Source organism: Mastacembelus armatus, chromosome 14, assembly GCF_900324485.2.
Source record: "Mastacembelus armatus chromosome 14, fMasArm1.2, whole genome shotgun sequence".
In the NCBI taxonomy this organism is placed as follows: domain Eukaryota; kingdom Metazoa; phylum Chordata; class Actinopteri; order Synbranchiformes; family Mastacembelidae; genus Mastacembelus; species Mastacembelus armatus.
This window is the reverse complement of record NC_046646.1, coordinates 10,355,029-10,380,750: the sequence shown is the minus strand read 5'-3', so window position 1 is coordinate 10,380,750 and position 25,722 is coordinate 10,355,029. Positions and strand designations below refer to the sequence as shown.

At 39.0% G+C, this 25,722-nt stretch overlaps 4 protein-coding genes across 6 annotated transcripts; 2 read left to right on the top strand and 2 right to left on the bottom strand.

Annotated features, from left to right (window-relative positions):
• Positions 1 to 1,541: 1,541 nt before the first annotated feature.
• On the bottom strand, positions 1,542 to 5,241 carry grk1b (G protein-coupled receptor kinase 1 b). The gene is made up of 7 exons (XM_026328343.1): positions 4,543 to 5,241; positions 3,706 to 3,833; positions 3,269 to 3,426; positions 2,653 to 2,736; positions 2,359 to 2,483; positions 2,028 to 2,229; positions 1,542 to 1,825 (listed from the first exon to the last, which is right to left on the bottom strand). Exons 1-7 carry the CDS (start codon positions 5,239 to 5,241, stop codon positions 1,542 to 1,544), a joined length of 1,680 nt encoding a protein of 559 aa, XP_026184128.1.
• A 4,649-nt stretch (positions 5,242 to 9,890) lies between these two features.
• On the top strand, positions 9,891 to 15,685 carry slc25a35 (solute carrier family 25 member 35). Its single transcript, XM_026328327.1, has 5 exons — positions 9,891 to 10,350; positions 10,450 to 10,515; positions 10,601 to 10,753; positions 11,833 to 11,967; positions 12,507 to 15,685. The coding sequence occupies exons 1-5, from the start codon at positions 9,979 to 9,981 to the stop codon at positions 12,675 to 12,677; spliced, it is 897 nt and encodes a 298-aa protein (XP_026184112.1). The 5' UTR covers positions 9,891 to 9,978; the 3' UTR covers positions 12,678 to 15,685.
• LOC113142945 (mannose-P-dolichol utilization defect 1 protein-like) lies at positions 14,848 to 24,175 on the bottom strand. Of its 3 annotated transcripts, none has more exons than XM_026328328.1 (8): positions 24,106 to 24,175; positions 21,281 to 21,499; positions 20,981 to 21,046; positions 20,384 to 20,516; positions 19,886 to 19,971; positions 17,995 to 18,110; positions 17,771 to 17,881; positions 14,848 to 17,671 (listed from the first exon to the last, which is right to left on the bottom strand). In XM_026328328.1, exons 2-8 carry the CDS (start codon positions 21,369 to 21,371, stop codon positions 17,552 to 17,554), a joined length of 723 nt encoding a protein of 240 aa, XP_026184113.1. In that variant the 5' UTR covers positions 21,372 to 21,499; positions 24,106 to 24,175; the 3' UTR covers positions 14,848 to 17,551. The 3 variants fall into 3 exon arrangements, with proteins under 3 accessions (XP_026184113.1, XP_026184116.1, XP_026184115.1); XM_026328331.1 differs by lacking the exon at positions 24,106 to 24,175 and adding an exon at positions 23,854 to 23,900; XM_026328330.2 differs by lacking the exon at positions 24,106 to 24,175 and adding an exon at positions 21,738 to 21,865.
• LOC113142946 (transmembrane 4 L6 family member 1-like) lies at positions 22,349 to 24,730 on the top strand. The gene is made up of 5 exons (XM_026328332.2): positions 22,349 to 22,592; positions 22,874 to 22,939; positions 23,880 to 24,013; positions 24,093 to 24,276; positions 24,432 to 24,730. Exons 1-5 carry the CDS (start codon positions 22,416 to 22,418, stop codon positions 24,438 to 24,440), a joined length of 570 nt encoding a protein of 189 aa, XP_026184117.1. The 5' UTR covers positions 22,349 to 22,415; the 3' UTR covers positions 24,441 to 24,730.
• Positions 24,731 to 25,722: the final 992 nt, after the last annotated feature.

The following is a 25,722-nucleotide window of genomic DNA, read 5'->3' as shown; positions in this document are numbered from 1 at the left end:
AAAATTTTAAGAACTACTGAGGAACAGAGCCGAGATCTACAGACCTTAAGGGTATTTTTTTCTGTTCTGTCTCACTGCCCACAGGAATGTTGCAATAATATAGGCTGGCTGATAGTTAATTTGGTGGTGGTGAAAAAGTACCTACTGCAAAGTAGAAGCTAAAAAAAAGTCCCCCAAAACAGCATTCTAAGAACTATTATTGTTCCTGCAATCCAGACAGGCAAATAAAGCTGAATGTCATCAGCATAGCTGTAGACAAAGATGCTGTGTCTCCTGACGATAAGAGAGAAGGGAATCACATAAAGCTTTAGAAAGTAGTGGCTGTACAATTGAGTTATCTTAAATTATTTAGAGAGTTTATCCTCAGTTGTAACAAAGAACTTTTTCAAGAAGATAAGAGGCAAACCATTTAAAACAGTTCCAGACAGTCCAATCTGTCGGTCAGACTGGTGGTCAGCTGTGCAGTGGTTTTGTCTGATAGTACCTAAACTGACAGTTTATTTGCATATAGGATTATCCTGATATTGTCAACTACTTTTGGTAAATCACATTACTGAACACAGTACTTATTCATCATTCATTACCTATACAACTTGGCTCAATTCTGCATGTCTTTGGACTTTGGGAGAGAACCCACACAAGCAAGGGGAGAACATGCAAACTCCACACAGAAAGGCCACAAACCACAGGCCACAAAAAGGATTTGAACCCAAAACCTTCTTGCCATGAGGCAACAATGCTAACCACCACCCCACTGTGCTGCATTAAGACAATAGTGACAGTGCAAAATGAAAGAAAACAACATTTCAGAGGTTTTGGGATAATATTTTGAAAATTCGATTTGTCAAAAGCATTGATGTTCTGAGGCTGCCAGTGTTCAAGCAGCACCTCTTTTTTTGAATGAGGGTTATTACACGTTTTGATGTGAAGACTAAGAGAAAGAGAGGATTTAGAGCCCGTTACTATTTTCATTTTTCTTCTACTCTTTCATTTGTCAACAGCCTCATATAAACATGCAAATGTGGACATTGGAGCATACTTACATACTCTTTTCCTTTGCAAGATTTTATTGATTGCTTTTAAACTTGTGCATTTTCCATAATAATAACTTAATTATATTTTGTCATAAAATAAATAATGAAACAATAAATACATAATATTACATCATCACTGCTGTGGCTTTTTAATTCAGTCAATAAAATTTCTATTATATGAACATTCAATGTGGTTTCTAAATAAAGTTATTGCTATTTCATTTGTCTGTCTAGTAGAAACGTATTGACCTATTTAGTAAGATAACAGCAGTGTTAGCTGTGAAACCATATTTACATTTGTATTACGTAATATTTCAAATATAGTTCAACATGCTGCACTATAAATTTTAGAAATGTTACACTAATACATGATAATATGTATATCAATTTGTAAATATATAACAATAACAGATTATTGTATAGAGATGATACAGATGAGGAGTAAGTGGCACCAAATGAGCACATACGAAATCTAAATGTGTTTAATTTTGGTAGATATTCTTCCTCTCAAAGCAGGACACATCCTCCACCTTTGGCTTCCACATAGTTTGGGTCGAGATCTTTTGGCAGCTTACCGTTCGCTGCCCAGATATTCAGCTCTCCAAACACACCTGTCTCGATCATCTCCTCTTGCCAGGGGATTGGGACATTGCCAGAAGCAAAGTCTTTGTAGAACTCAGTATCCTTGTCATCCAGGACTATGCCTTTGATGGTGCTGAAAGCTCCCACATCATCAATATCTTTGGCATAGACCATCTTAGGATCAGGGACAAATGGTGGAGGTAGCATTCCTATGGAAACACAGAGCATAAATGAATGTACTGGCAATGGTGTTTGACAATTATTCCATGTTTTTCCTATTCATATATGGAATTCTATTTGTCTTAGTGGTATCTACTTACTGAGATGAGATCAAAAATATAATAATAATAATTCAAAAGGTGTGTTTCAATTAATGACTTTTTTGTGGATGATTGTGTAGATGTCACCCACCTCCTTCCAGGCGGCCCCAGTTAATCTCTTTGAAGAAGGGCTGATTCTTGAGCTCTGTGCAGTCGTTGTTTTTGAACCCAAGGCGTTTCACCGGGTCCTTCTCCATCAGACCTTCACTAATATCTTTGCACTCTTTGCTAAACTTCGGCGTATATGAAACCGGATCGTTCAGAATTCTGCGAGCTACCTCTTCATTCTCAACCTGAAGACAGTGAAAATTTTACATGTATGATTTTACCACAAGGAAATGGCCCCAGATAACATCGGTATGAACTGAATATGAATTTTTGCCACCTAAAGGCACCTGATTCTCCCCTAAACTATGTTGTACCTTTTCTCCCCGTACTCTGAAGGGGCCTTTGGCAGCGATCATCTCATACAGGGTGACTCCAAGAGTAAAATAATCCACCGAGTAGTTATACTCCTCCTTCTGGAGCAGCTCTGGAGCCATGAAACCTGATTATGTAGACCACATGATTTTATACAAAGATAGTACAAAGCTTAGAGAAACATGCCTATGCTGGTAAAAATGGTCAGAGTATGACGGACCTGGATGACAGCATTTTTACTCAACTGGACTTGTTTTGTTTAACCTCGGTTTATATTATTGGTTTCGGTCACCAACCTGGAGTTCCTGCCATTCCAGTGGTTGTGTCTTTTCCTGGTGGAAGTTCAACAGCCAGACCCAAATCTGACAGACGGACATGTCCTGAGTGAAAAGGCTTTGATCACAACAGTGGCACAGACCATTCTTTACAGTAGATATTCACTCCAAGCTAACTAATAAAATGTCTGATTAATTGGGAATGTCATTTCTTACCAAAAACTACTATCTATCTAATATTAAAATCCCAGTTTTTAATAACTAAAGTTTTTTTTCTGATCTGTGTTTGTTTTTAGATTCCATGAAATGACGATGACTCTATTTGTTGGTAACTTAGTTGGGCTGATGCATGTTTTGATCCAATCCTCTAAAGCAACCATGCTCTTGAGCATATTAGTGATGCAGTACACATCAGGTTATTATGGTGATTTACTCTGACCCAGCTCCATGTGTCAAATCTAAGTTAGCTGATTCATCCACCAGTTTGTTATATGTGTTCCAGATAGATCTCACATATCAGCGTTTTCAACTAAAAGAGTAAAAATAAACAAAAGTCACAGTCACATGGTAAAGGACCAAAGGTGGATGGGTCAGGACAGAGGCCAGAACATGAAATGCTGCACACAGAATCGCTCACCTGTATCATCCAGCAGTACGTTCTCTGGTTTCAGGTCTCTGTAGATGATCCTGTGCTGATGAAGGTGCTCCAGCCCACAGATGATCTGAGCTATGTAGAAACATGCTCTCTTCTCATCAAAACCAGGATTTTGTTCATCCACATTATACATATGAAACCTGTGAGAGGGGGCAGGATGTCACTGTGTTATTATCTGAAGCAACTGTGAAATCAAGAGAAACTTAAAAAGAGAAAAGTCACTTGAGAGTGAAGTTATTGTCTGACTAGTCTGTATAATATTGCATAGCAAGGTTTAGGTTGATTAGTAGCTGTAAGAAGAGTGGGACACAGTTAAGTACAGTATGTGTTTTAAAGAGATAATGTTTAGGTCAGTCTAAAGACATTAGCTTGTGTGTGTGTGTGTGTGTAAAGCTGCAGTGGATGTCTCTAATGAGCACCTGAGGTCTCCACCATTCATAATGGTCATAACTAGGCAGAGGTCCGTCTTGGTCTGGAAGGCATATGCCAGTGTTACTATGAAGCGACTGTGAACTTTTGCAAGGATGCGTTTCTCCACAATTGCTCCCTAAACACAAACCACACATCAGAGCATGATTAGTCGAAGAAAAAAAACCCAGCAATGTGCAGTGTCAGCTGTCATTAAAAAACAAAAAAAACAACACACATGTTCTAGACCATTTGAATTACTTTTGTTTATGTGTATCACACCAAAACCACTCTGTTCCAAGCATATCTCACATGAGACATTTTAGTGTCAGTGTAGTAAAGCAAGAATGTCTGCATGGTTTCTTTCCAACCAGTCACCTCAGCAGATGAGTTCCGCTCCTTTTCTTGAAGCTCTGCTAATCAGCTGGAGTCTTTGGTTAATTTGAAAACCTGCAGACTCTGATATTATCTATGGGGATCATTAATATTAGTAATTACACATGTGCTCTCATTCTACAATAAGTCAAAATGTGTGTTTAAAGTAGGTCTATTGCACGTATGAGCTTACTGACATGACTGAAAAGATCAGAGCCACCATTAAGAACATGTGGTGTTATTAAGCCACATGGCTACAGATAGGTGTATATAGTGAACATTTAGTATATCATAATGTATTATGACAAGGTACAAATTCTGCATATAACCCTCAAGTCACAATCCCTCTTTCTTATTTCTCACTACAAAGCCATTATGGGATAGCAGCAAAAGAAGCTTTCCTTGTGTTCTAACTCTTGTGTGTGACATTATAAATGAGTTTGGGTGGGATGTTAGAGTGATGAGTGATTTACCTCATAGCCTTTGCGTTTTTTCAGCCTTTTTTTCTCCAGCTTCTTGTTGGCATACATTTTGCCTGTTGCCTTAGCCTGGCAAGCATACACTTCCCCAAAACCTCCTTTACCCAGGACCCTGAAGTCCATGAACCACTCCTCATCAACAGGCTGGCTCTCCAACCATTTGAATTGAACATAACGCAAGAAGTACATGCTGTTCTTGAAGCCATCTAAGGCCTTATTTTCCAGGTGTTTGAGTAGCTGCTTCTCGCTCTCTTTGAACAGGTCACCATGGCCGTTCTTGAAGTCTTCCTTAACTCGAGTGATGGCTTTCTCCTCCAAGAAGCTGCAAAAATGCTTTGAAGCTGACTCATAGTACTTATTGGCCATTTTTTGAGCCTTCTGCACTCTGTCTTTCTCTTGGCATATGTTGTATTCTTCCATATCTTTCCATAGCTCTCCAGCATGTTTATGTGTTGCATCGCTCTCCAGAAACTGTTGGAACAGACGCTTTCCAATGGGCTGTTTGACGCACATGCTCTCAAAGGTTGTGTCCACAGTTGCCTTCATGTGTTCACAATCTCTGATGTGTGGGAGTTTCAGCCTGGCACGCATCTTCTTGTCACGCATGGCAGCTGCTGCAGCTCCATCCATGCTGCCACGTGCTGAGACGTAGGCAGAGTTTGCCACCACCGTCTCCAGGCCACCAATGTCCATGTCTGCAGATTTCTCTGTGGAACACGCGAGAGCAGAGAAAGAAATCAATGACGGTGCAGAGAAATATGTCTGTATTTACATTAAGCTGTCAGATCAATTTTAATACAAAATTTTGGATGCATTTTAATTAAATCTGCCATTCTATTATATCCCTAATGTAGCTCACTGCTTCTGATTTGTCTGCCTTTCAGTCCAAGTCTTGTATAATTATTAAATCATTCATCTTTTTACAAAGTGTCATATAATGACTTTCATACTGACAGTTAAACTCACATTATTACAATGTGTGTCATCATTCATCAGTATTCAGCATGTTTTCTGTGATTGTTTTCAGTTTACTAATTTGAGAGAGTGATACAAATAGCACAATAGGTTTTTATAGGTATAAGAAAATATTGGCACTAAATAGAACAATGTTAGGATATGCTGCACTCTGCTGTTCAAAACGCATTAGTCACTGATAAAGACAGGGTATGAAACTAAGTTTGCGTGCACTCTCCATGTGAACACACTAACACAAAGTAAGGGATTTTGGCAGCTGCAGCTCAGGAAGGAGAGCATTAGCTCACACTGGGCAGCCCAAGCTTTCTTCACTTCCTAAACCTGGCTCCTTCTATCTTTTCCATTCTGCAGATTACGGCCCTGAACTTAACTCCAGTTAACTTAACTACAAATTGGTCACTTCTTATTCTAAAATATATTGTAGACAGAATTAGTCCTTGCCCTTGTTTCAATAGATGCTTGTTTAATCATACAGTTTGTATCTAGTGAAGATTTCTTTTTATATAGCACAATGTTGGTCACTTCTTGAAAAGACTTTTGCTTAACCCTAAGGAATTGCAAGCAAAGACTATACATACCATCTATATATTAGATTATTAGAAAGATGACATGTGCAAATGAACATTATTTAAGCTCTGCTGGACTAATCTCTATGTGACATGCTGCACATTGGGCCCTACATGTGCAGTGCAACATGATAAAAAAAAAACACACCCTGCTGCAAGAAAATAGGACAGGAAACACAAAGTGTGTTAAGTCTTTCTTGGTGTGTATTTTATCTACACAGTGTAATTGTCAGTCCTGACCTGGTACATGAAGTACTGAAAGCAACACTGTTGGCTGTGTAGGTTCTTTCCTGACTCTGCATAATCCAGTTAACACTGACTGTTGATACCAGAGATTTGCATGTAGATGTTGCGCCTTAATTAGCCTACATTTCTGACTTGCTTTTAAGTGTGTCTAAATAGGTGGAGCACTTAAACAAAAGTGATGGTCTGTAATCTTACTGTTGGTGGATTTTAATTTAGCTCTTACAAAAATAAAAAGCAGAATACCTTTTTTCAAATCTAAATAATGTGAAAAATCACAAAATTAAGTTATTTCCACTACTGGTTTTAATTCTGAATTCTTTGCTGGAGCAAGAAAAAAAAAAAAAAAAAAAAAAAAAATCAGTAAATCTAAACTGAGGGAAAAATTAAAATGAGACTTCAGCAAAATCAATAAGGAAATGTCAGCAGCCATATCAATAACTAGCTCTCCAACCTCTATGCTATCTTCTCAACACAATTGATACAATTACAATTACCACTTCTGCAGTAGCAGCACTTACTGTACTTTCAAATGAGGACTTGAAGGCAACCAATTAAATCCAAATAGGTAGCATGCATAGATTTCCCTCTTTTCTTTGCTCTTTTGCTTCCATCAACCAGGACACATAGATATCATCTCTGTCCTGTCTTCTTGAACACACTGACTCTCCACCTCACCCTCGTTCCTATAGCGTGCTGTGTTGAAAAGGTTAGGTCATCAGATCGAGGTTTACTCTGCACCTGAAATCCTAATTGGTAGTTCATTGGCTGGATTACACCCTGATATTATTGGAGGAAGCAGCTAGGCAGGAACTATTAGTGTAACTCTGCAGCAGCAGTGATTACAGACGAGGAGACCTATTTTAACTGAACCGTTCAACACATATTTTAAACTTAGTTTCATTAACAGCATGTTTCAAATAAAAAGAGGGGGAAAAGAGCAGAGCTTTACTAAAGTATTCTGGCCAGAGGAGCTTGAAGGTGTGTAGATTTATTTCAGGTGAGAGGATTTAGTGAGTGGTTGAAGAAAGAGAGAGGAGAGATTTAGATCATTCAGGTATAAGAGGACAGAAAGCCAGTGTCACAGCACCTGTTTAAGATGAAATAACGGTTTCTTTATGTTCAGAAACATAAAGATGCTTAGAAGTGAAAGGTAACACGGTAAAAACATGGATGTGAATGTATTTTGCTGCACACAGGTTTACATTTTGGGATTTCATTAAAATGATTCCCCATTTAATGCTGAGAAGGTTCTAAGGAATGTTACATGTATACGATCACATTCATCCACACATGGCTGAGTTTTAGTTAATGTCAAAGTTTTAAACTTTGCACAGGTTATATGGTGCCACCGTCTGGAACTGTCAGAGACTCTTAGCCCGACAGAACAACCGTACAGTGTTTTGTGCAAATGAAAGACAAAAGTAAACAAGCACCGAACAAGCAGGTGCAGAAGAAGAAACATTTGAACCAAGACATAAAATGAGGATCTATTTAGGCCTGTTTAATTTCCTTCTCTGCACATCAGACTGGGGCTGTTGAGAAGACCCTACTTAAGACCCTGAGTGCAAATCCAATTTGAAGGGGGTGAGGGGGAGGTGAAACAGATTTTACTTGCAAGTCTAATCCATCCATGTGATGAAGAACAAACCCACCTATCAAGACAAGGAGTTTATCCCATCGGTCAAAGACACTGATACATGCATGGATCCAACCACTGACACCATCTGACAAGTCAAAGGTGAGATCACAGAAATAGTATCCCTACACCTGTAATCACCTGGACAGACAGAAACATTATCTGGGATTGTGCTGATTCCTCCCCTATTACACTTCTACAGTTTGATTATGTTGTAAAGGGCTAAATTAATAAAACAACATGCTGCTGTTCTGCTCCCGTGCTTCTAAGGCAGATGGATAATATTTTTTATTCCACATGTAGTAAAATTCCCTTTACATCTGTGCACACATTAGAGTTGTCATCCTCCTGCTGTAAGTGCTCTTTAGCTGATTAAAGAGAGAAGTGGTTAAAACCAAAATTCAAGGTCACTGCTCTCCCTCAGGTAGTAATCTCTAATTGAGAGTGATGGTGATGTCCTGGTGACCCAGTATTTACCTGAACTCGGATGACTTCACCTCAGTGAAATTTAAGGTGAGCCATTTTAAGTATGTTAAGTGTGCATACATCATAATAACACATTTAAATAATTCAATTTTTTTTTTGTCACTTAACACATTTTTTTTGTCATATACTGATTAAGAAAAGTTTGCTGCTTGTGGAGATTAAAACAGAAATTACCACCCCATGGGAAGATTAATGTGACAATAATCTTGACAGTCAGTCAGACATCTGTGAAAAGTGGGTGAATCATCCAGTTTTACAGCACTGTGCATGTGTACTAACCTGACTCCTTGAAACCCTGGATTCAATGAGGAATTTAATGGAAAATATGTGTCATATTGCTTTTGTAAATTGACTGTACCAAGGCATTTATATAACTAACTAAGTTATTAAGCGTTAACATTTGTTTATTTTGAAGCAGGTCTGGGCAGCAGAGTTATCAGAATCAGCTCATTGGCTCACTCACTCTCTTTCTATTTATAAGAATTAAATAAAGTTAAACTTTTAAAAATAAAATAAAACAGTAGGTTTAAAATAAAGGAAAAGAAATAAGAAAAAGGCTAGAAAAATAATTATAGTGTTATAGACACAATGTGTGTACTATTGCAGTATGAGTGGAAGGATTTAACTCATAGGTACAGAAGAGTGATTATTACACGGTGGTTATCTCTGCCAGTCTGTGACATTAGAGTTGAAGAAAGCGACAGCCTGGGGGAACAAACTGACTCTGTGCTGGGTGGATTTGGTAACCAATGCTTGTTATAGTTATTATATAATTATAGAAACTGTAAACACTGATGGTGATGATCATCTACATAGCATTTTAATAGCAGCCTGACTCATACAGAAGAACAATGATTATTACAGGCAGAATAGTTTTGGTTTGATGACCATTAATTTGGACTCTCGTGCAGACTTTCCAAGAAAGGTGCAGTCTGTTTACAAAACCAATGTTTCCATTGGCTGAGGGGACCAGCGTCAAACGTACGTTCCAATCTCCAAGATGAGGTGTTTAAGGGAGGGATAAAGTGTGCGGACAAACCGATTCTAGTTTAGAGTTAATAACGATATTATTCTCACATGTAAATGATTCTTTTGACATTTTATATAGTTTTTATCTGACATTTATTTTGGGTGAGGTTATTTTTTCTCCCCATGAAATAATTCAGACTTTGTAATTACTAACAGGTTTATTACTCTAGCGACTATGTGAGTAGGAAACAGTCATTCTGTGAAATTATTACCATAGTGTAAAGTATAAATAACAATGGATAAGCGGAGTGACCCCAACCCTTAATTTATTTCAGTCTGTTTTTATGGCGAATAATAAATGGAAGACCAGTTATTAGAAATTACGACTTTCCGCGGAGCTCGTGAAGTGCTCTCATGTCGGATGTGGCAGGAGGGTGCATGTACCTTATAAGGGAGGAGGAAGCGTTGCCTGCTAGTAGCCGGTCCACTGATGTGACGGACTGAGTTCTGGCCTGAGGTCCACCGCATCTTTCCTGTCTCCGGACATCTGCGATGGACTTCGTGCTGAGCGGGGCGGCGGCGTGCGGAGCGTGTGTGTTCACCAACCCGCTGGAGGTGGTCAAAACGCGGATGCAGCTACAGGGAGAGCTCCAGAGCCGGGGCTCTTACCAGGTTTATTATCGCAACGTCTTCCATGCTTTTTACACCATCGGCAAAGTGGACGGACTGGCCGGCTTACAGAAAGGACTGGTGCCCGGGCTGGTTTATCAGTTTTTCATGAACGGATTCAGGCTCGGCTCGTACGCCATCATTGAGTCCTGTGGTTACATCCACACGGACGGACGGATCAGCGCTGTCAAAACCACAGCGGCCGGGGCTGTAGCTGGAGTGGTGGGAGCTGTCATGGGCAGTCCCATATACTTGGTCAGTAGCTGGACTTTATTCGAGCCTGAGCAGGCTTGGTTTAGTTTCTACTGTTACATGTGGTGCGACATTGTCTAACCAGGTTCTCCTCACTGACAGGTGAAGACTCACCTGCAGAGTCAGTCCACCTCCTCTATTGCAGTGGGACACCAGTATAAACACCAGGTAGGCCCTAACAAAATAACCTAAAGTAAGCTACTAAATGTCAGCTACCATCAGCTTCCCCATGTGTTCCTTCTCTCCCTGACAGGGCATGATTCATGCTCTGGCAGCCATCTACAGGGAGCATGGCATTCTGGGACTGTGGAGGGGCTCCAGTGCAGCTGTACCGAGGGTCAGCGTGGGGTCAGCTGCTCAGCTCTCCACCTTCTCCTCTGCTAAAGAGCTTGTGACTGACCTACAGGTTAGAATATGACTCAGGTTTGCTCTGCAAATCCAGTGGCAATTAACTGGGAGGTTTCCACCATGAGTCATATAAACACATCTGTTTTAGGTTTTGGCTTCTGTCAGTGCTTGCAAATGTTAGATTCTCCGCCTTACTAATTATAAAACCAGGTTTAGGGCTGTTGGTTAAATAAATAAACTTGAAAACCATTAATGGGTGATTTTTCAGATACTATGTATAGATTGGCCTAGATTCAAGCCCAAGCAATAAATCATTAAACTGAAAGAATAAACACCAGATTTATTGATTGTAAGAAAATCATTAGTTACAGCCCTAAACTCAGAGGTATCTGAGGAGAGATCGTTTGTATTCAGTGGGTGTGTACAGATTACACTGCACGCTTCTGAAGCGGAAATTCAACACCATTGAAACATGGAGCTTACACAACTAGAGCACCAGTTTCCACGGTGCACGTTGCTGCTGCCCCAGCTCGAATTAAAAACAACAAAAAAAAGGTCCAAATGCCAGAATCACACCGATCGATGCACATATTCAATGGATCAGTCAGAAAACATGTTTTATGTACTGCTTCTTTCACATCCCGAATTCCTCTGAGCTGTTTGTAAATTGGTGGGTGACGAGCCTGTCTCCACCTCCCAAGAAAACTCTCCTACTGCTGCTGCATTAGTGAAGTGAAGTGGAGCTTTGTTTACACTATTTCCAGTCACCTCAAATCCAGTTAATGGTCTTTGCAGAGCGATAAGCTGCTGTGTTGCCAGATTTTGGAGTTTTCTTGTATATGCGACTGTGCATGGAAAACACAGCTTTGACTGTAGCTGCTGAGGAGTGTGTGACGTATGCACTAAAAACAGAAGCATTCCTCTGTTTCACTGCATGTGGGCGATTACGACCAGTTCAATTTAGAAGTGGCTGCACAGATGGTGGCACCGTGATGATGAAATACTGGTCTAGTATCACCGCACTGGTTCCAAAGACTGTGTTATATCCTGACATGCTGATATGACATACGTATGTGTGTTCTCTGTCTTCCTGTTTGAGGTTGGTGCCTATAATGTTGCTATGTTCTTCCTCCCAAGGTTTTCTCAAAGGACAGCTGGCTGGTGGCCCTCAGTGCGGGGATGATCAGCAGTGTGGTGGTGGTGTTGGCCATGACGCCTTTTGATGTGGTGAGCACACGGCTCTACAACCAGCCTGTGGACCATCTGGGCAAGGTGAGTAGACTAACAGGTGTGTTCTTTTACAACTGTAAAGGTTCTTCTAAAATCATATTCCATTATAAGACTATGCATGGCTGAGATCATTCAGCTTTAGCATTTAGATCTTCTTGCATTCTGTTCTTGCTTCTCACTATGGTAGTTTTCATTGTAAGTGGCAGGGTCTGCTGTTCCTTTGCAAGATAATTTAGTACAGACGCATCATGTAGCCTTGAGGTTAACAGGTCAAGGGTAATATAACACACTTGAATTAGCTTGAACCGTCTGTGGTCAAGTTGCATTGTGGTTAGTGTAGGCAACAGCCAGGATTTACCAAGTAAGAAGATGCATGTATTGAAACAGTATTTTTCTTTCTGCTGCACAATGCAAGAGTGTTATAGACATGCTATACGAAATTGGTGGAATACTCTTCTAAAAGAGTGTAACAAGTAGTGACTGATCACAAACTGGAGCTTAAGTACTCATCACATCCGGCTGTGGTATGGGACACCAGTCAGATCCAGGCTGAACTGAACTTTTTTTTTTTCATATTTCAGGGACATCTCTATAAAGGATTTGTGGATTGCTTTTCTAAGACACTGAGAAAGGAGGGCTTGACAGGACTCTACAAAGGCCTGGGAGCCTCTTATTTCCGGCTTGGTCCACACACAATTCTGTCTTTGTTCTTCTGGGACGAACTGCGCAAGTTGTACAACGAGTTCAGATAACACCAGGGACAAGGAGCGGAAAGGAAAAAGGGTAACTCATTAAGCTCTGAGTGCATAGGATAAATGAGTCCTTTAATGAGTACTGTCCTGAGGTAAAAGAAAAACCAAGAGATGCTGTCCATTCTTGAAGGGAAAGAAAAAAGCAAAGGTAACATTAAAACACAGACAAAATGAAGAAAGGTGCAGGAAGGAAGGTGAAAACGCCAAAACTGCAAGAGATCTGAACAATTCTGTCAGACATCAATGCACTTGGTGACCCATTCGCTCAGATATAATAATAACACAATAGAGCTCAACTATGTGCTGTATGTCCTCCAGGGCAGCAACATAAAGCACTTTGGCTGTTTAATAGCTCTTAAACTCTTAAAGGTTATGGCATTACAAAACTTATCAAAAATGCACTGGACACAACAGCGTAACTTCTGCAGAAAGCATCAAACGTGGCTCACAGAAAATGAACAGATTGTACCAACAGCAACAGCAAGCAGAGATACATAAACACTAAATATGAAATCAGTGTGGCAGATTGACTAAGTAAATATAAAGCGTGGAGCAGCTGCTCCTTTAAATGCCTGGCCGACACAGGTAACGTAACACGTAGTGCCAATGAAATCACGCTCAGTCACACAAATGACAACCTGCAGGAGGTGACACAGAGTGTGTTATAGCAACAGAGGTAGGATTTCAGGAAATGAAGGATTTACTGTAAGCAACTCTGTATGTAAGGTAACAAGTGGTTTTGAAGTCAAAGAGGACTTGCTGATCAATGAACCATCAGTGAGCCAGACAGTACAAATCCATATTTTAAGCTCTAATGCAGACTCCTTTTCATGAAGGATAATACTTTAAGCAAACAAAAATCTTTCAAAGATCCACATCAGGCAACAGTGAAACCACTACAACAGGATCTGAAAGCAAATTAATTTTTCAGGAAATTTTGATGTTTTGAATTTTGGTTTCTTACTTCCTTTAAAATGAGAGACTGTAGCAGTATAATAATGTACCCATGTTTGGATGAAGACAAAAATTGTAATATTTAATGTTACGTTATGCACACTGGCAAAAAAAAAAAAAAATCAGTTTCCACTGAATGAGGCTACCTCGTGCTCTATACAATTTCCTGCACATTAATAATTTTCTCAATTGAACTACATTATTAATATTTATAATGTATAAGTTGCTTTCAGTGTATTTATTACTGAATATGCTACATATGCACCATTGTTACCAGAGACATGCACCTACAAATACACTTCAGAGCATCTTTGCTGTCTGGATTACTCTGGATTGATTAATTTATTTAGGTTTATTGTTACAGGGACAGATACATAAACCTACAGTTGTAACTGAAAAGACTAAAGTCACTATAGCCTAAGACAATCATGTACACACAGACTCTTCTGAAATACAAGTACAGTAAAGTGGATAAGCAAAGACACTAGGTTGTGTGATGACTCCTCAAAAACTACACAACATCAACTTGAAGTGTGTCACTGTAGAAACACTGAATTTTTTATGCTGACTAACTTTTACACGGTGTCATATCAGGGCCAGCTTCTCTGTGCTGTCTTACGTGTTTTTCCTTATTGTTTCAAAAATACTACCTCATTCATCTACAGTAACAATATCTAAATGCTTACAGTTGACACACAATGAACCCATTTTGTTCAATGTGTTGTTTAAGATAGGTCAGCTCTTAAAATATGTAGATGTATTAACATACATAGCGCTAAATATTAGGGATAGGTTATACTGTCATGTCCTCACAGTGTAACTATACATCCACCAAGTCAGCATGAGCAGTGTAAAGTGCACAGTCTAGTTTTGATTAACATCATTCCTCGCTGTTTAAAAAAGGTGCCCTCCTTGTCTTTTCCTGTGCAGTTTGGTCAGATTGCCCTGAAATACAAACTGTTGATATCTTTTTGAACTCTAAAGCTGCTCTCTAAGGTGTAAGGCAGATTGGATGCTTTCTTCATGAAGTAATACTCTGCAAAGTCCGAAAATGCTTATTTATGAATGAATTATTAATTACTAGTACTGACTGGACAACTTTTAACACTGTAACATCATGTGTTTGTCATGATATATGTAATCAATGTACTGTAGCTCTAAAAACACATGAAGTACATATTTGTTCACCTAATTTGTAGGTTTGGTAAAAAAAAAAAATTATCTGTTATGGTACCGTGCTATCCTTTGTACATTTCATTCACAGCATTTTCATAATTAATGTGGATCAGACTATATTTGTCCTCCCATACCACACTATTAGACCATGACATTTGTTTTTTGAAATATAGCTCAAGCAGTTCTGAACAGAAAATCCTAACAAGTAAATTTTGTGCCAAACCATGTGCCATTAGTTTAGTTCCTACCAAGTCAGCAAAAAGTATTTAAACTAGTAAGTAACTAGTCTTTCTAGCGAACCTCTGGCTAGGAAGGCCTCTCAGTGAGCTTTTATTCACGTTTGAAAACATTAACACTTACACCTGAACATTAACATGGTATGCTCTTCACTAATTAAGCCACGTCATTCCGACATACCTGTTTTTATTCGGGTAACTTGTGCTGGGAACTGTGTGAACAGTGGTCTACAGTCAAAATAGTTAACGGTTTATATATTACAGTTTATATATTAGAAGCCAGAGGAACTTATATTATTATAGAAAGACACTGGAGAAGGACTTATGATCAAGGCCACTGTCTTGCTGGTATTCCAACTATCCCTGTCCCACCCACTGCAATTGGATGTGCACAAGTGGTCATTCAAAAACGCTACATGTAGTTTTGGTAGGTTTGTTAGAAAACTGCTCAACTCATTTGCAAATGTCTCCAGTGTAACATCTGTGATGACAGTTATCCTAAGAGTTGAACAGAATGAATGAATGTTACTTGCAACAGTTAAATGTATGATGAGAATGTGTAACAAAATGAATTTCCTATCATGGGAAACAAGTGTTTATGTGCAGCAGACGTGAAGACCAAATAAACTAACAGACTTTTTACTGACTGGTGTTATGATGTTGCTGAATTAAATATGAGGCAATAAACGGTTAATTTTTAGTCATTATACTCAACCTTTACTACTGCTGCCAGATGTTGGAGTGTTGAGATTACACAGCTGAGTAATGGGTGACCTGAGGTTCATTTCCTCAGTTTCCAAGAATCAGCATAATCCCGCAATCATCCCACTACAAATTTCAAAATTAACCAAATTATGAATTTCCCCATCAGCTGATGGCATTAGAGAACAGAAAGTGCAGCACTGAATGTTTGATTTAGGAAGTGAACTCATGCAGTTTTAAAGTCCATCAGTTTGATTTTAAAGGAAATTAAATTAGAGAAGGTAAAAAATGTTGAGTCTGCAGCCACACCAGCAGTTCTGTGAGGTTGTGTTTAGTCACAGGAGCGTTTTGAAATAAAATACAGAATTGAAATTATTCATAGTTAACCCTTTATTTTTACCCACATAAGTATATTTTTTAAAAAATCATTCTTGACAAATTTCTCTTTCGATTGCTGTCATGTGCACCTCACAGGCCCTAACTGGCATTGACAACAGTCAGACCTGCATTGTCCATAACTAGTGTCATTCAGAAAGTTAACACATAAACACAATAGCCTGACTTGTAACGTGACTCCCAGATGGCAGAACTTTATGTACACATAGATAACACCTTTCCCAGTCCTTACTTAAAGGTGAGTGAAGGTGACAGCTCAAAAATCTGTATTCTGTGGCAACATTTGTTTGTATTACTGAACGGCCAGAGAATAATTCACAGTATTCCTAAATTCAGCATAGTTAACTAAATATTACAATTTTTAAAAAAAAACAAAACGCTTTTACAATATAATATGAAACATCAGAAGAAAGAAATTGTTTTATATCCCTGGTGAACAGTCACTGGTATGTGTTCTGTGTTGGATGGAAACTGAGCATCAGCCAAAGCAAACAGTGTTAATGTGTCACTGATGTGGGCGCTCTGCCACAGTGACCTGTGTGTGTCAGAGCTGCCGCACATGTCTGGCAAGCTACTGACCTACGCTGGACATCTTGTTTATGATGGCTACAAATACGTGAAGCTCAGACATCCGTCCAGAGGTGTTCATGAAAACATTCCTACACCACAAACTGGTGCCAAATCCTGTTGATGGGTAAAAAGAATTGTTTTATCTTCATCTTTGAAATAATTTAAGAGAGCTATTATAGTCCTCTTTCATGAAGCCCTCAGCTCTTAGTATGATTTACGGTCGATGGTGTTTAGTGTCTTAGACTGGCAGGCAAAACCTGAACAGAGAAATTATTGACTAACAGTCATCCCTGAATACACCATCAATCAGACCACTTAACCTCGAGCCGCTCCACTAAGCTGTTTAGTAGCTGGCAGAACAAAGCTATAACAGCGCTGAGCAGCTCCCAGATACATATGTTTGTGTGGAAATGTCTGAACACGCTCAGTGAACCAGGCTAAATAATGTTAAAAATCATAACCAAGTGGCTAGAAACACCTTAGGAAAACACCTTAGGAAAACACCTTAGGAAAACACCTTAATACAGTAACAGAGCCATCTGGAGCCTTAAGACACAACCAAGAACAGTTTCTGTCACCTGCTGTTTCCCTGTGTCCTCTGAAAGTAAAGTCATTCTTATTTAAGTTACTAGAGGGCAACAAAAACAGGAAACTAACTGCAAAACTGTAAAATGTATAAAACCGTCTAACAATGGGAGTTTACATAAACAGCACAGTTTAAATAGCAAACTAGTACAAAAACATACTGTTAACATTCGCTGCTACTTCACTGTGCGGAATCACAAAACATTTCTTTAATGACAGACTGGAATTGCAGATGACGTGACTGTTCATTTGTCTCTAGTCATTCTTCTTGCTAGTGGTGGTGCGGCTGCTATAGCAGAGGACCTGGGCCAGGAGGACACAGCTGAGACAGGCTGACAGAGTGTGTGACAGAGTAGCAACAGAACCTCCTGACTCCTGTGCGCAACATTTGATGCAACAACAGATCAGAATATTTGAGAAACAACATCTGTGCAGCTGTGTGTAATCCTTTGTGTGTAATCCCTGACTACATACCTGTAGAGAAACATAGGCAACGCTCAGAGACCCTGCCCATGTTAGGAAGAGAGACAGACCGGACAGTTGGCCTGTGTGGCCATTACAGTAGTTACTTCCAGCCTGGAGAACCTGGAAACAACAAATCAAAAATAAATTCAGTCTCTTCAGACAAACCAGCATATTTACTGCATGATCATTTCAGTTTACGTTCAAAGTGATAAGATAAACCACTGAGCTTCTACCTTGCTTGCAATTAATGCTGCCACACTGGAAGCCTGCATCACTGAGATGACTGCAGCAGCTGCATAGGACCCCAGGAGGAACATTACACCGACATAACCCAAGAGGAACAGCATTCCTGCCATAACGCAGCATAATGAAAGATAGGTAAGAAAATACTGCTCTGCGAGAAAACTAAAACACTTATCAAAACCTTTCATACCAGTGTTTGCTTACAGAATCTGCAGTGATTTAACAAAAAACATTTCAATAATCATTTGAATTTAAAACAATGTGTTACAGTTGCTCTTCCAACAAAAGCTCACTGTGTAACACTGAACACCACAAGGTGGTGCTACAGGAACATGAGAAGTGTGGAAGACTGCAGGGGTGGCAGTCACCTGAGACTTGGCTGTTAGCAGGCTGTCCACAGTCAGGATATATTTTCAGCTACTCTGATACAGTATGGTTCACTCAGGATACTTTGAGCTATTCCACATACCTAAATTAAATTAATTATAATAAATGAATTATACTCAAACCTACTATAGCGGGTGTAAGTAACGTTTAAGGCGGATCCAGGTGATTAAGTCCTTAAAATGTCTCAAGTGTTCATCTCTCTACAGATGCAATGATAAATATTGCTTCTTTAACGCTACTTTTATTAATACACTCTCCACCAGTGTTTTGTAAACTCTGTTAACAAAACAGGTTTTTCAAGTCAAGTCGCTTTTTATGTTGTTTCCACCAGGTGGAGTGAATACAGTGGACAGTGCAGGGAGACAACATTCCTCCAGGAATCACAGTGCTTCATAAAACCTATCTAATATTAACCTAACAGCACACAGTATAGACAGTAGGATAAATTATAAAATGTACAAAAGCCCCAATCAAGAACAGAGTAACGCTGACCAGTATAGACTTGTAGTGATATAAGTGAAACTGAAAACTACAAAAAGTGAAATCTCTTATTTACAAACTAAGACCTTTAATTAAATACTTTGTAGAAGCCTCTTTGGCAGTAAGTATAGCTTCATGTCTTCTACAAGCCTTGCATGCCTGGATTTAGGTGGGTTATTCTATTCTTCCTTGGAGATCCTCTCAAACTCTACCAGGCTGGATAAAAAGCAGGACAAGCCCCCCTATAGCATAATGCTGCTACCACTCAGTGCTGTCTGAGCTGCTGTACCTGGTGTTTGTCACACAGTTTTTGCAATTTAGCTCAAAGAGTCCAGGTTTTACGTCATCAGACCAGAGATCTCTTCGAATTACATGACTTGTTTTTTTTTTTTATTCTGTGATAATTAAAGCAAAGAGGATGCACCTAACCACAAGCTGGAGCACCAGAGCAACATGTCAGAATAATTTTGTAAACAGCTTTATTTTTACTAAATTTGCAAAATTTTTTATTATGGGTTATTAAGTGTAAGTATCAATTTAAAACTGAAGGTATAACAGAATAAAGTGTATAAAGTGAAGGTGTCTAAATACTTTGGTAATTTTTCCATACTTCATGATTCCTAATCTTAATAACATCACAGACATGTGCCAAAAGTCCAAATCCACCATCCACCCACTGAGACTGACTCAAAGGGAGGAGAAAAATATAATCTCAACTTTAAAAAGCATTTATACAATAAATGATGTATGAGTCAATCCCACATATTCTACCCTGTAGCTATAAATACTCATCAGAGCACTAAATGTGTATTAATACAACAAATGTATTTTTTAACTCCAATTTGACTAACACGAAAAATTACAGCACCCAGCTGTTTCTTTCCAATTACTTATTTTTATTTTAATAAATATATTCATTTGTCCTTTTAATTTTTCACATGTAATATATACATCCTTAAAATATGTTTTACATGATTTACACTGTGTATTTACAGATATACTATATTTACTCACCTCTGAGGGTATCACCACGATAATGCAGGATGAGGAATATAATTGCAGCTGTCTGGGCTAACAGAAAGAGCCTCTCAGCCCAGGCACTGTGGGACAGTTTGAGTAAAACACATGTAAGGTACACATTTCCAAGAAATACATGCAGTCTTGTCAGATGCAAACCATAAAAATATTCCCCGCACAGTGGACCGGAAATCTCTAAAATTAAAATTACACAAAAGTGCTTAGGCTCACAAATTGAAGTGACTATTGTTTGCATCTACAGTTTCTGCAGCTCCAATGAATATGAATTTGGATGCTTGCAATACGATTATGAAACAGTGTCTGATACCAGTGAATCAGCACAGACAGAACCATTAGTAATAATTCTTTCATTGTGTAAAACCAGAAGAAGGCAAGAAGCAGTTGCTAACATGGTGTATCCAAAGTGTACAGTACCTACAGTAAACACCACATGCTCTTTACCTTACTGCATTTATTTGGTTGTTATATACGTACAAGAGTGGGAAGCTGTTGGCCACAGTGTACAGAACAGGACATGAGAAGGCATAAAGCTGCAGAAGGACAGAGGCCAGACTCAGGCCCTGTGCACTTCTGCTCCACAGTATCTTCAGCAGCAGAGGTAGCTGGGCTTCCGGGAGAGGACAGATCAAGATTAGATCGAGGTTTAATGGTTGCACAAAAACAAGAACTGGGCAATAGATGCATAAACAGTGAGCAAGGCATTGCATTAATCTGCAGCTGTAGATATGTAAACCAACTCTAGCTTCTTCTAACTCATCCAGAACATGAATTCAGTTTCCCATCCATGTGGGCCTCTGCACAGCCAAGACTGTAATGCTGTGACTTGGGCACCATTCCCCTGGATGTTATCATGGTTATCTGCAGATGCAGCAGTAAACACTTCACCAGAGCACTTAAAGTTCTTTTGAAGCTTTAAGGCACAATAGTGGTGATTGCGTAATACAGTCCTATTTTTGTCTGTTCTTTAAAAACCTCCCATGTGAGTACGTGAAATTTATTATACAGCAGGGAGTTGTCCTGCTGCTGTCCAGTGATTATACCAGGTGTGTTGGGGCTGAGGAGAAATCTTACCCACAACAATGTCCAAAGCGATCCAAAACCCAGAGGTTTTGTTCAGTACAAACTTCAGGCACGGCACTGTGACATAAAAAAAAAACAAAAAAACAAATGATAAAACAATCAGACTCCAACATGTTCACTGTGGTCGATGCCATGAGACTACATGCGTGCATAAACGTGACAGAAATAATTATCTATCATAGTTTTAGGTTAAATAAGAGGCGAAAACATCTGCTCCCCTCCCCCCACATCTGGATAGATTTTTCGTAAAATTTAATCCGCTTCCACTGAAATTTCAACGACGAGTCTCACCGTGCAAGTGGAAGTTGACGATCATCTCCTCATAGCATTTCTCTGGCATTAAATACGTAACCAGGACGTCTCTGACGGGAGACGTGGCCATCGTGGGTCGGCTGCAGACTGGAGTGATCTTCGGGACGGGGGGCGGTGGTTCTCGGGTTGTTCACAGCGGAGTCTCCAGAAGACAGCGCCCCGACAGTTAATGCAAAGGCCTCACTGGGATTTCTGCGTCTGGAGGTCCAGGGTTACACAAAAAAGTCGCTAAGCCACGCTTTGAAAATGTTCACAGCAGTGATATATAGATTAGTGCCTGTTTTCCCACAGTTACAGTTGGATAGTCTTGTTAGAAATACAGATCTTTTTCTTTATAAGTTTACCTACTCTCCCCATCTCGCCTACTTCACCCTACTTGGCTCTAAATAAATCCTGCTTGTTCTTAAACTCTGATTAAATGTGACTGTAGACAAACCTGCCCCTTTTAGCTGATAACCGTGAGGACAAACACGCATCATTCCGCACAGGAAAGGTCAAACATCCAAGGCAAGCAAAACACATTGTCAGTATAGAGGGGACTTTGACCATTTCACTATTTCCATCCCCTCAACAAATAAACGGTGCCATGCTCTCCTTCACTGCAGGCTCCATACAAATCTAAATTTAGGCAGCTCAGTTAAACATGGGAGAAGAATCAGGGATCAGTTTTTGTGTAAGTGTCAGACAATTAGACAGAAAAGCATTTTCAGTGCAGGAGATAAACATCATCTTTCTGTCTCCACCTCGTGCACAACTTGAAAGATTCATCACAGCAATTTCAACACTCATTCCTACTGTTGCTTTACCACACGACACACTTTACCACACAATACTGACCTCTTCATAACATTGTTCTGGCATTTAAATGAATCTGTAGACGACATGCTAAATGTTTTCAGTACCATATCCACATGAGTTATTCAACAACACGCAACAAAATACAAATCAATTATCAATCACTTTACTACATCATTAATAGTATTCAGCAGCCAGTGCATAAAGATTTTCCTGTTTTGGTCAGGCTCAAGCGGAACTTGTCTAAAAACAGGAAGGACTGGAGCTCAAACATATTGAAGGAGAGGTTAGTTAGTCAGTCTGTTTTTGCTCTGGCAACATGTGTACTGGAAAATGTTCCCGCTGCGTTGCTGTTACTCTGTACCCATTAGTGCTGCTATCCATCATCTGTAACATTGTGCTGTTCTTTCCTGGATGGAACACCAAATATGTCAAAGATGGACATATTACTGAGGAAGTGAAATACTTGGGGGGACTCATCGGAGGGGGTTTGATGGTGAGTTCTTACTGATGGATGTGACTCTGCATGTGCAGCCATAAACCTTAATTTTCAAAGATAATATGCAGCCTCAGCTAAATAGGCAGATTGTTTTTCTATGAGTTTGTATTAACCAGCATCATCATGTAGGCTACCAATGTATAATACTCACATATCATCTTAATAGGTGTACTAAGAAAAATGAATTCAGCAAAACCTGACTGAAGACTGACTTCTGCAACCCTTTAACAGTGCTGAAGTGTTTCAACTCAATCACTAATGATTTCTTGTTATTACAGGTGTTGATCTCAGCTCTTTACATCCACTTGACTCAAGAAGATGGGTGCTGTGGGAACCGCTTTGGAGTGAGTTGGTCAGACACAGACATCTGAGGTGCTTGGCAAAAGTCAGGAAGTTACTAGCAATATTATTTGTCAAACTATTATTGTGAAGGTAAAAAATTAACTTAAATTTAGGTGTTCAGTGGAACTGAACTATTCCTCAGTAATTAAAAGAGCAAACATTGCGTGCGTGGTGCTGCATCACCATTGTGCAACATTCAGGTCCTCTTTAGATTAATAAGATAATGCATTACCATCCGTGTGTTATCCGAAAAATTATATTTTGTTATCGGGTCATGATATTTGCACAGGGTTTAAAACTTGCTACATTTAAATAAATTATCTTAAAAAAATAAAATAAAATAACAAAAAATAGACATGCGTTATATTTCAGTCAAATTTTAGTTATGTATAACATTGCTTGCAATATTCCAATAAATTATATAAATTAAGAAACAGTGGGAAAACTAAAATAAAGTGTACAATATTTATTCTTATATATGTATTGTAATGGGATTAAAAGCACACATTAAAAGGCCAATTACTGAACCCTGTGTTTCTATTAATTGATAATTTTTCAAAGTTTTCATTTAATTTTGACAGTAAATGTTTAAATTTAAGAATTTTACACACACACACACACACACACACACACACACACACACACACACACACACACACACACAATAGACTGTAATGTACTTCTTCCATTTCTTTGATTTAATATAATTTAATCCAAGAATTTAAAATCTTCCATGTGAAGTCTGTTTGAAATAAAAATCCTAAAATACATATACCTGGCCTGATCTATATATATATATATGTAAATAAAGATAAATTATTAGTGAAAATATGTTTGAAGTAGGAAGCCAAATATTAAGCATGGCCAAGCATTCAATGTCAAAAACTGTCTTAAAATACAATAAAAAGGTTCTGACCCTCAGTTGTCCTGCAATTTCTGCAGATGTTCTTTTCAATCATACTTGCTGCAGTAGGTGTGGCTGGTGCCCTGTACAATTGTATTGCGTCAGTGCTCGGTTTGGTGAATGGACCCTTCTGCCTATATAACGGGAATTGGACAGTGCCTTTCAAAAACAGGTAATAGACAGAAATCGTTTTTTAATCACATATATTAACATTAGGAAGTTTTCTCACTCATTTTTTTTTCTGTACACAGCAATGGGACCTACCTGTTTGACCTTAAGTCAGAAGTGTGTGAAGAGCCCAACAACGTGGTGAAGTTCAACATCGGACTCTTTGCCACACTGTTGGCAACCAGCTGTCTGCAAGCGTTGCTCTGTGCCAGCCAGATGATCAACGGCCTGATTGGTTGCCTGTGTGGAACCTGTGTCAACAAAGAGGTAAAGACAAGAGGGTCACACTTGAGTTTTCCATGTGGTTGTGACATCTGAATCCAGAGATTTCTCATATAAATTGTGCAGTTTGCATCTCAACTTCAGTCCCATTCTCTCGCATCTTACTTTTTAATGTTATTTGTTCTCTTTTCAAATTATAGGGAGCATAGGTTAATTTTCAGGAGGCCGTGATTGTTTGCACTTATGCCACATATAAAGACCTGACTGGTGCTCCCTGCTGAAGGCCAACAGAACTGCTCCTGGCTGCATCTACAGAAAATATGCTCCTTGAAATTGCTGTGGTTTCTGATAACAGGACCCACTGTTTCTATTGTATTTGATGATGCTTCATGCGGCAATATGTATCAGAGTTTTGTGAGACTACAGTATTAGAAACAATTCATGGCAAGGTCACCTTTAAATAAAGCTGTTTCAAAGCCAAGCTGTTGATTGACTACAAGAGTTGTGTGCTGTGTTTTCATTTATATTGTTTTGCATCTTAGTAAAACAACAGTACAAGGCAAAGTTCTTCATGTATTACTACTAGCACTTAGTACTGTGCCAGCACTGATCTTGATGCAAATGTTTCCATATCATCTTAAATTTGGTAAGAACGTTAGACATAACAAAACTAGTTTCTATCATATGAGAAGGCTATAATACTCTAGAGCATTTTTTCAGCTGTTGCTTGAAATGAAACTGGCAGACAGATGATCCAGCTGCTGAGAGAGAGAATATAGTGAGCAATTATAAACTCCTCAAGAATAAAGAATTTTCCTTTGTTTCCTCCTCTAAATATCCTCTATCCTCTGTTCATGAAATGAACATGAAATCAAAATTTTTAAAAAACAGCATAATCTTTAAACTTATTCTGGCTATGAATTTGCACTAAGTGACTGTGGTTGTGTGGTTGTGTGATGTATTACAGTAAATATTCGCTGAAAAGTACAGCTTTGGTGGAAGGAAATTCCTGTTGACCAACATATCTCACTGACTGAGTAGTGCTGCCTAACCCAAGTGTTACCAGGAAACATCACATGTTTGGGAACAATGGCCTCCTCTTTTTTTTTTTTCTTTTTTTATAAACTTCAAGTCTTCAGTTTGCAATTTGCAACATGGCAACAACTGCAGTCAACTGGTCACTAGCGAAACAAAAAAACGGCAGCCTGTCCAGGCTGTTTAACTACCTACAATGTGGTAATTTATCAGTGTTGTCCTTTAGATGTCAATGAAACATTGTTCATGCTCCAGTTTCCTGCTGCAACAGGTCTAAAGTCCAACCGTGCTATGATCACTGACTCACAACGACAACTTTCCATGGCAACTGACTAAACCTTCATAATAGCATACTAGAGCAACCTACAGTAAACTGGTATTTACCTAAACTAAATATACTGTAAGAATGTAAAAGTTACGTGACCATCAAAACATTTAAATGCACATATTTAAGTA

Coding starts and splice junctions, on each gene's coding strand:
- grk1b (XM_026328343.1), bottom strand. CDS start 5,241: ATGGACATTGGTGGCCTGGAGACGGTGGTGGCAAACTCTGCCTACGTC. Junction 2,484..2,652: donor TGGAATGGCAGGAACTCCAG/GTTGGTGACCGA, acceptor CTACATAATCAG/GTTTCATGGCTCCAGAGCTG. Junction 2,230..2,358: donor TCAGAGTACGGGGAGAAAAG/GTACAACATAGT, acceptor CACTGTCTTCAG/GTTGAGAATGAAGAGGTAGC.
- LOC113142946 (XM_026328332.2), top strand. CDS start 22,416: ATGTGTACTGGAAAATGTTCCCGCTGCGTTGCTGTTACTCTGTACCCA. Junction 22,593..22,873: donor TCATCGGAGGGGGTTTGATG/GTGAGTTCTTAC, acceptor TTGTTATTACAG/GTGTTGATCTCAGCTCTTTA. Junction 24,014..24,092: donor ACAGTGCCTTTCAAAAACAG/GTAATAGACAGA, acceptor TTCTGTACACAG/CAATGGGACCTACCTGTTTG.
- slc25a35 (XM_026328327.1), top strand. CDS start 9,979: ATGGACTTCGTGCTGAGCGGGGCGGCGGCGTGCGGAGCGTGTGTGTTC. Junction 10,351..10,449: donor TGGGCAGTCCCATATACTTG/GTCAGTAGCTGG, acceptor CCTCACTGACAG/GTGAAGACTCACCTGCAGAG. Junction 10,516..10,600: donor GACACCAGTATAAACACCAG/GTAGGCCCTAAC, acceptor TCTCCCTGACAG/GGCATGATTCATGCTCTGGC.
- LOC113142945 (XM_026328328.1), bottom strand. CDS start 21,371: ATGGCCACGTCTCCCGTCAGAGACGTCCTGGTTACGTATTTAATGCCA. Junction 21,047..21,280: donor CGTCAACTTCCACTTGCACG/GTGAGACTCGTC, acceptor TTTATGTCACAG/TGCCGTGCCTGAAGTTTGTA. Junction 20,517..20,980: donor CGCTTTGGACATTGTTGTGG/GTAAGATTTCTC, acceptor CTCTCCCGGAAG/CCCAGCTACCTCTGCTGCTG.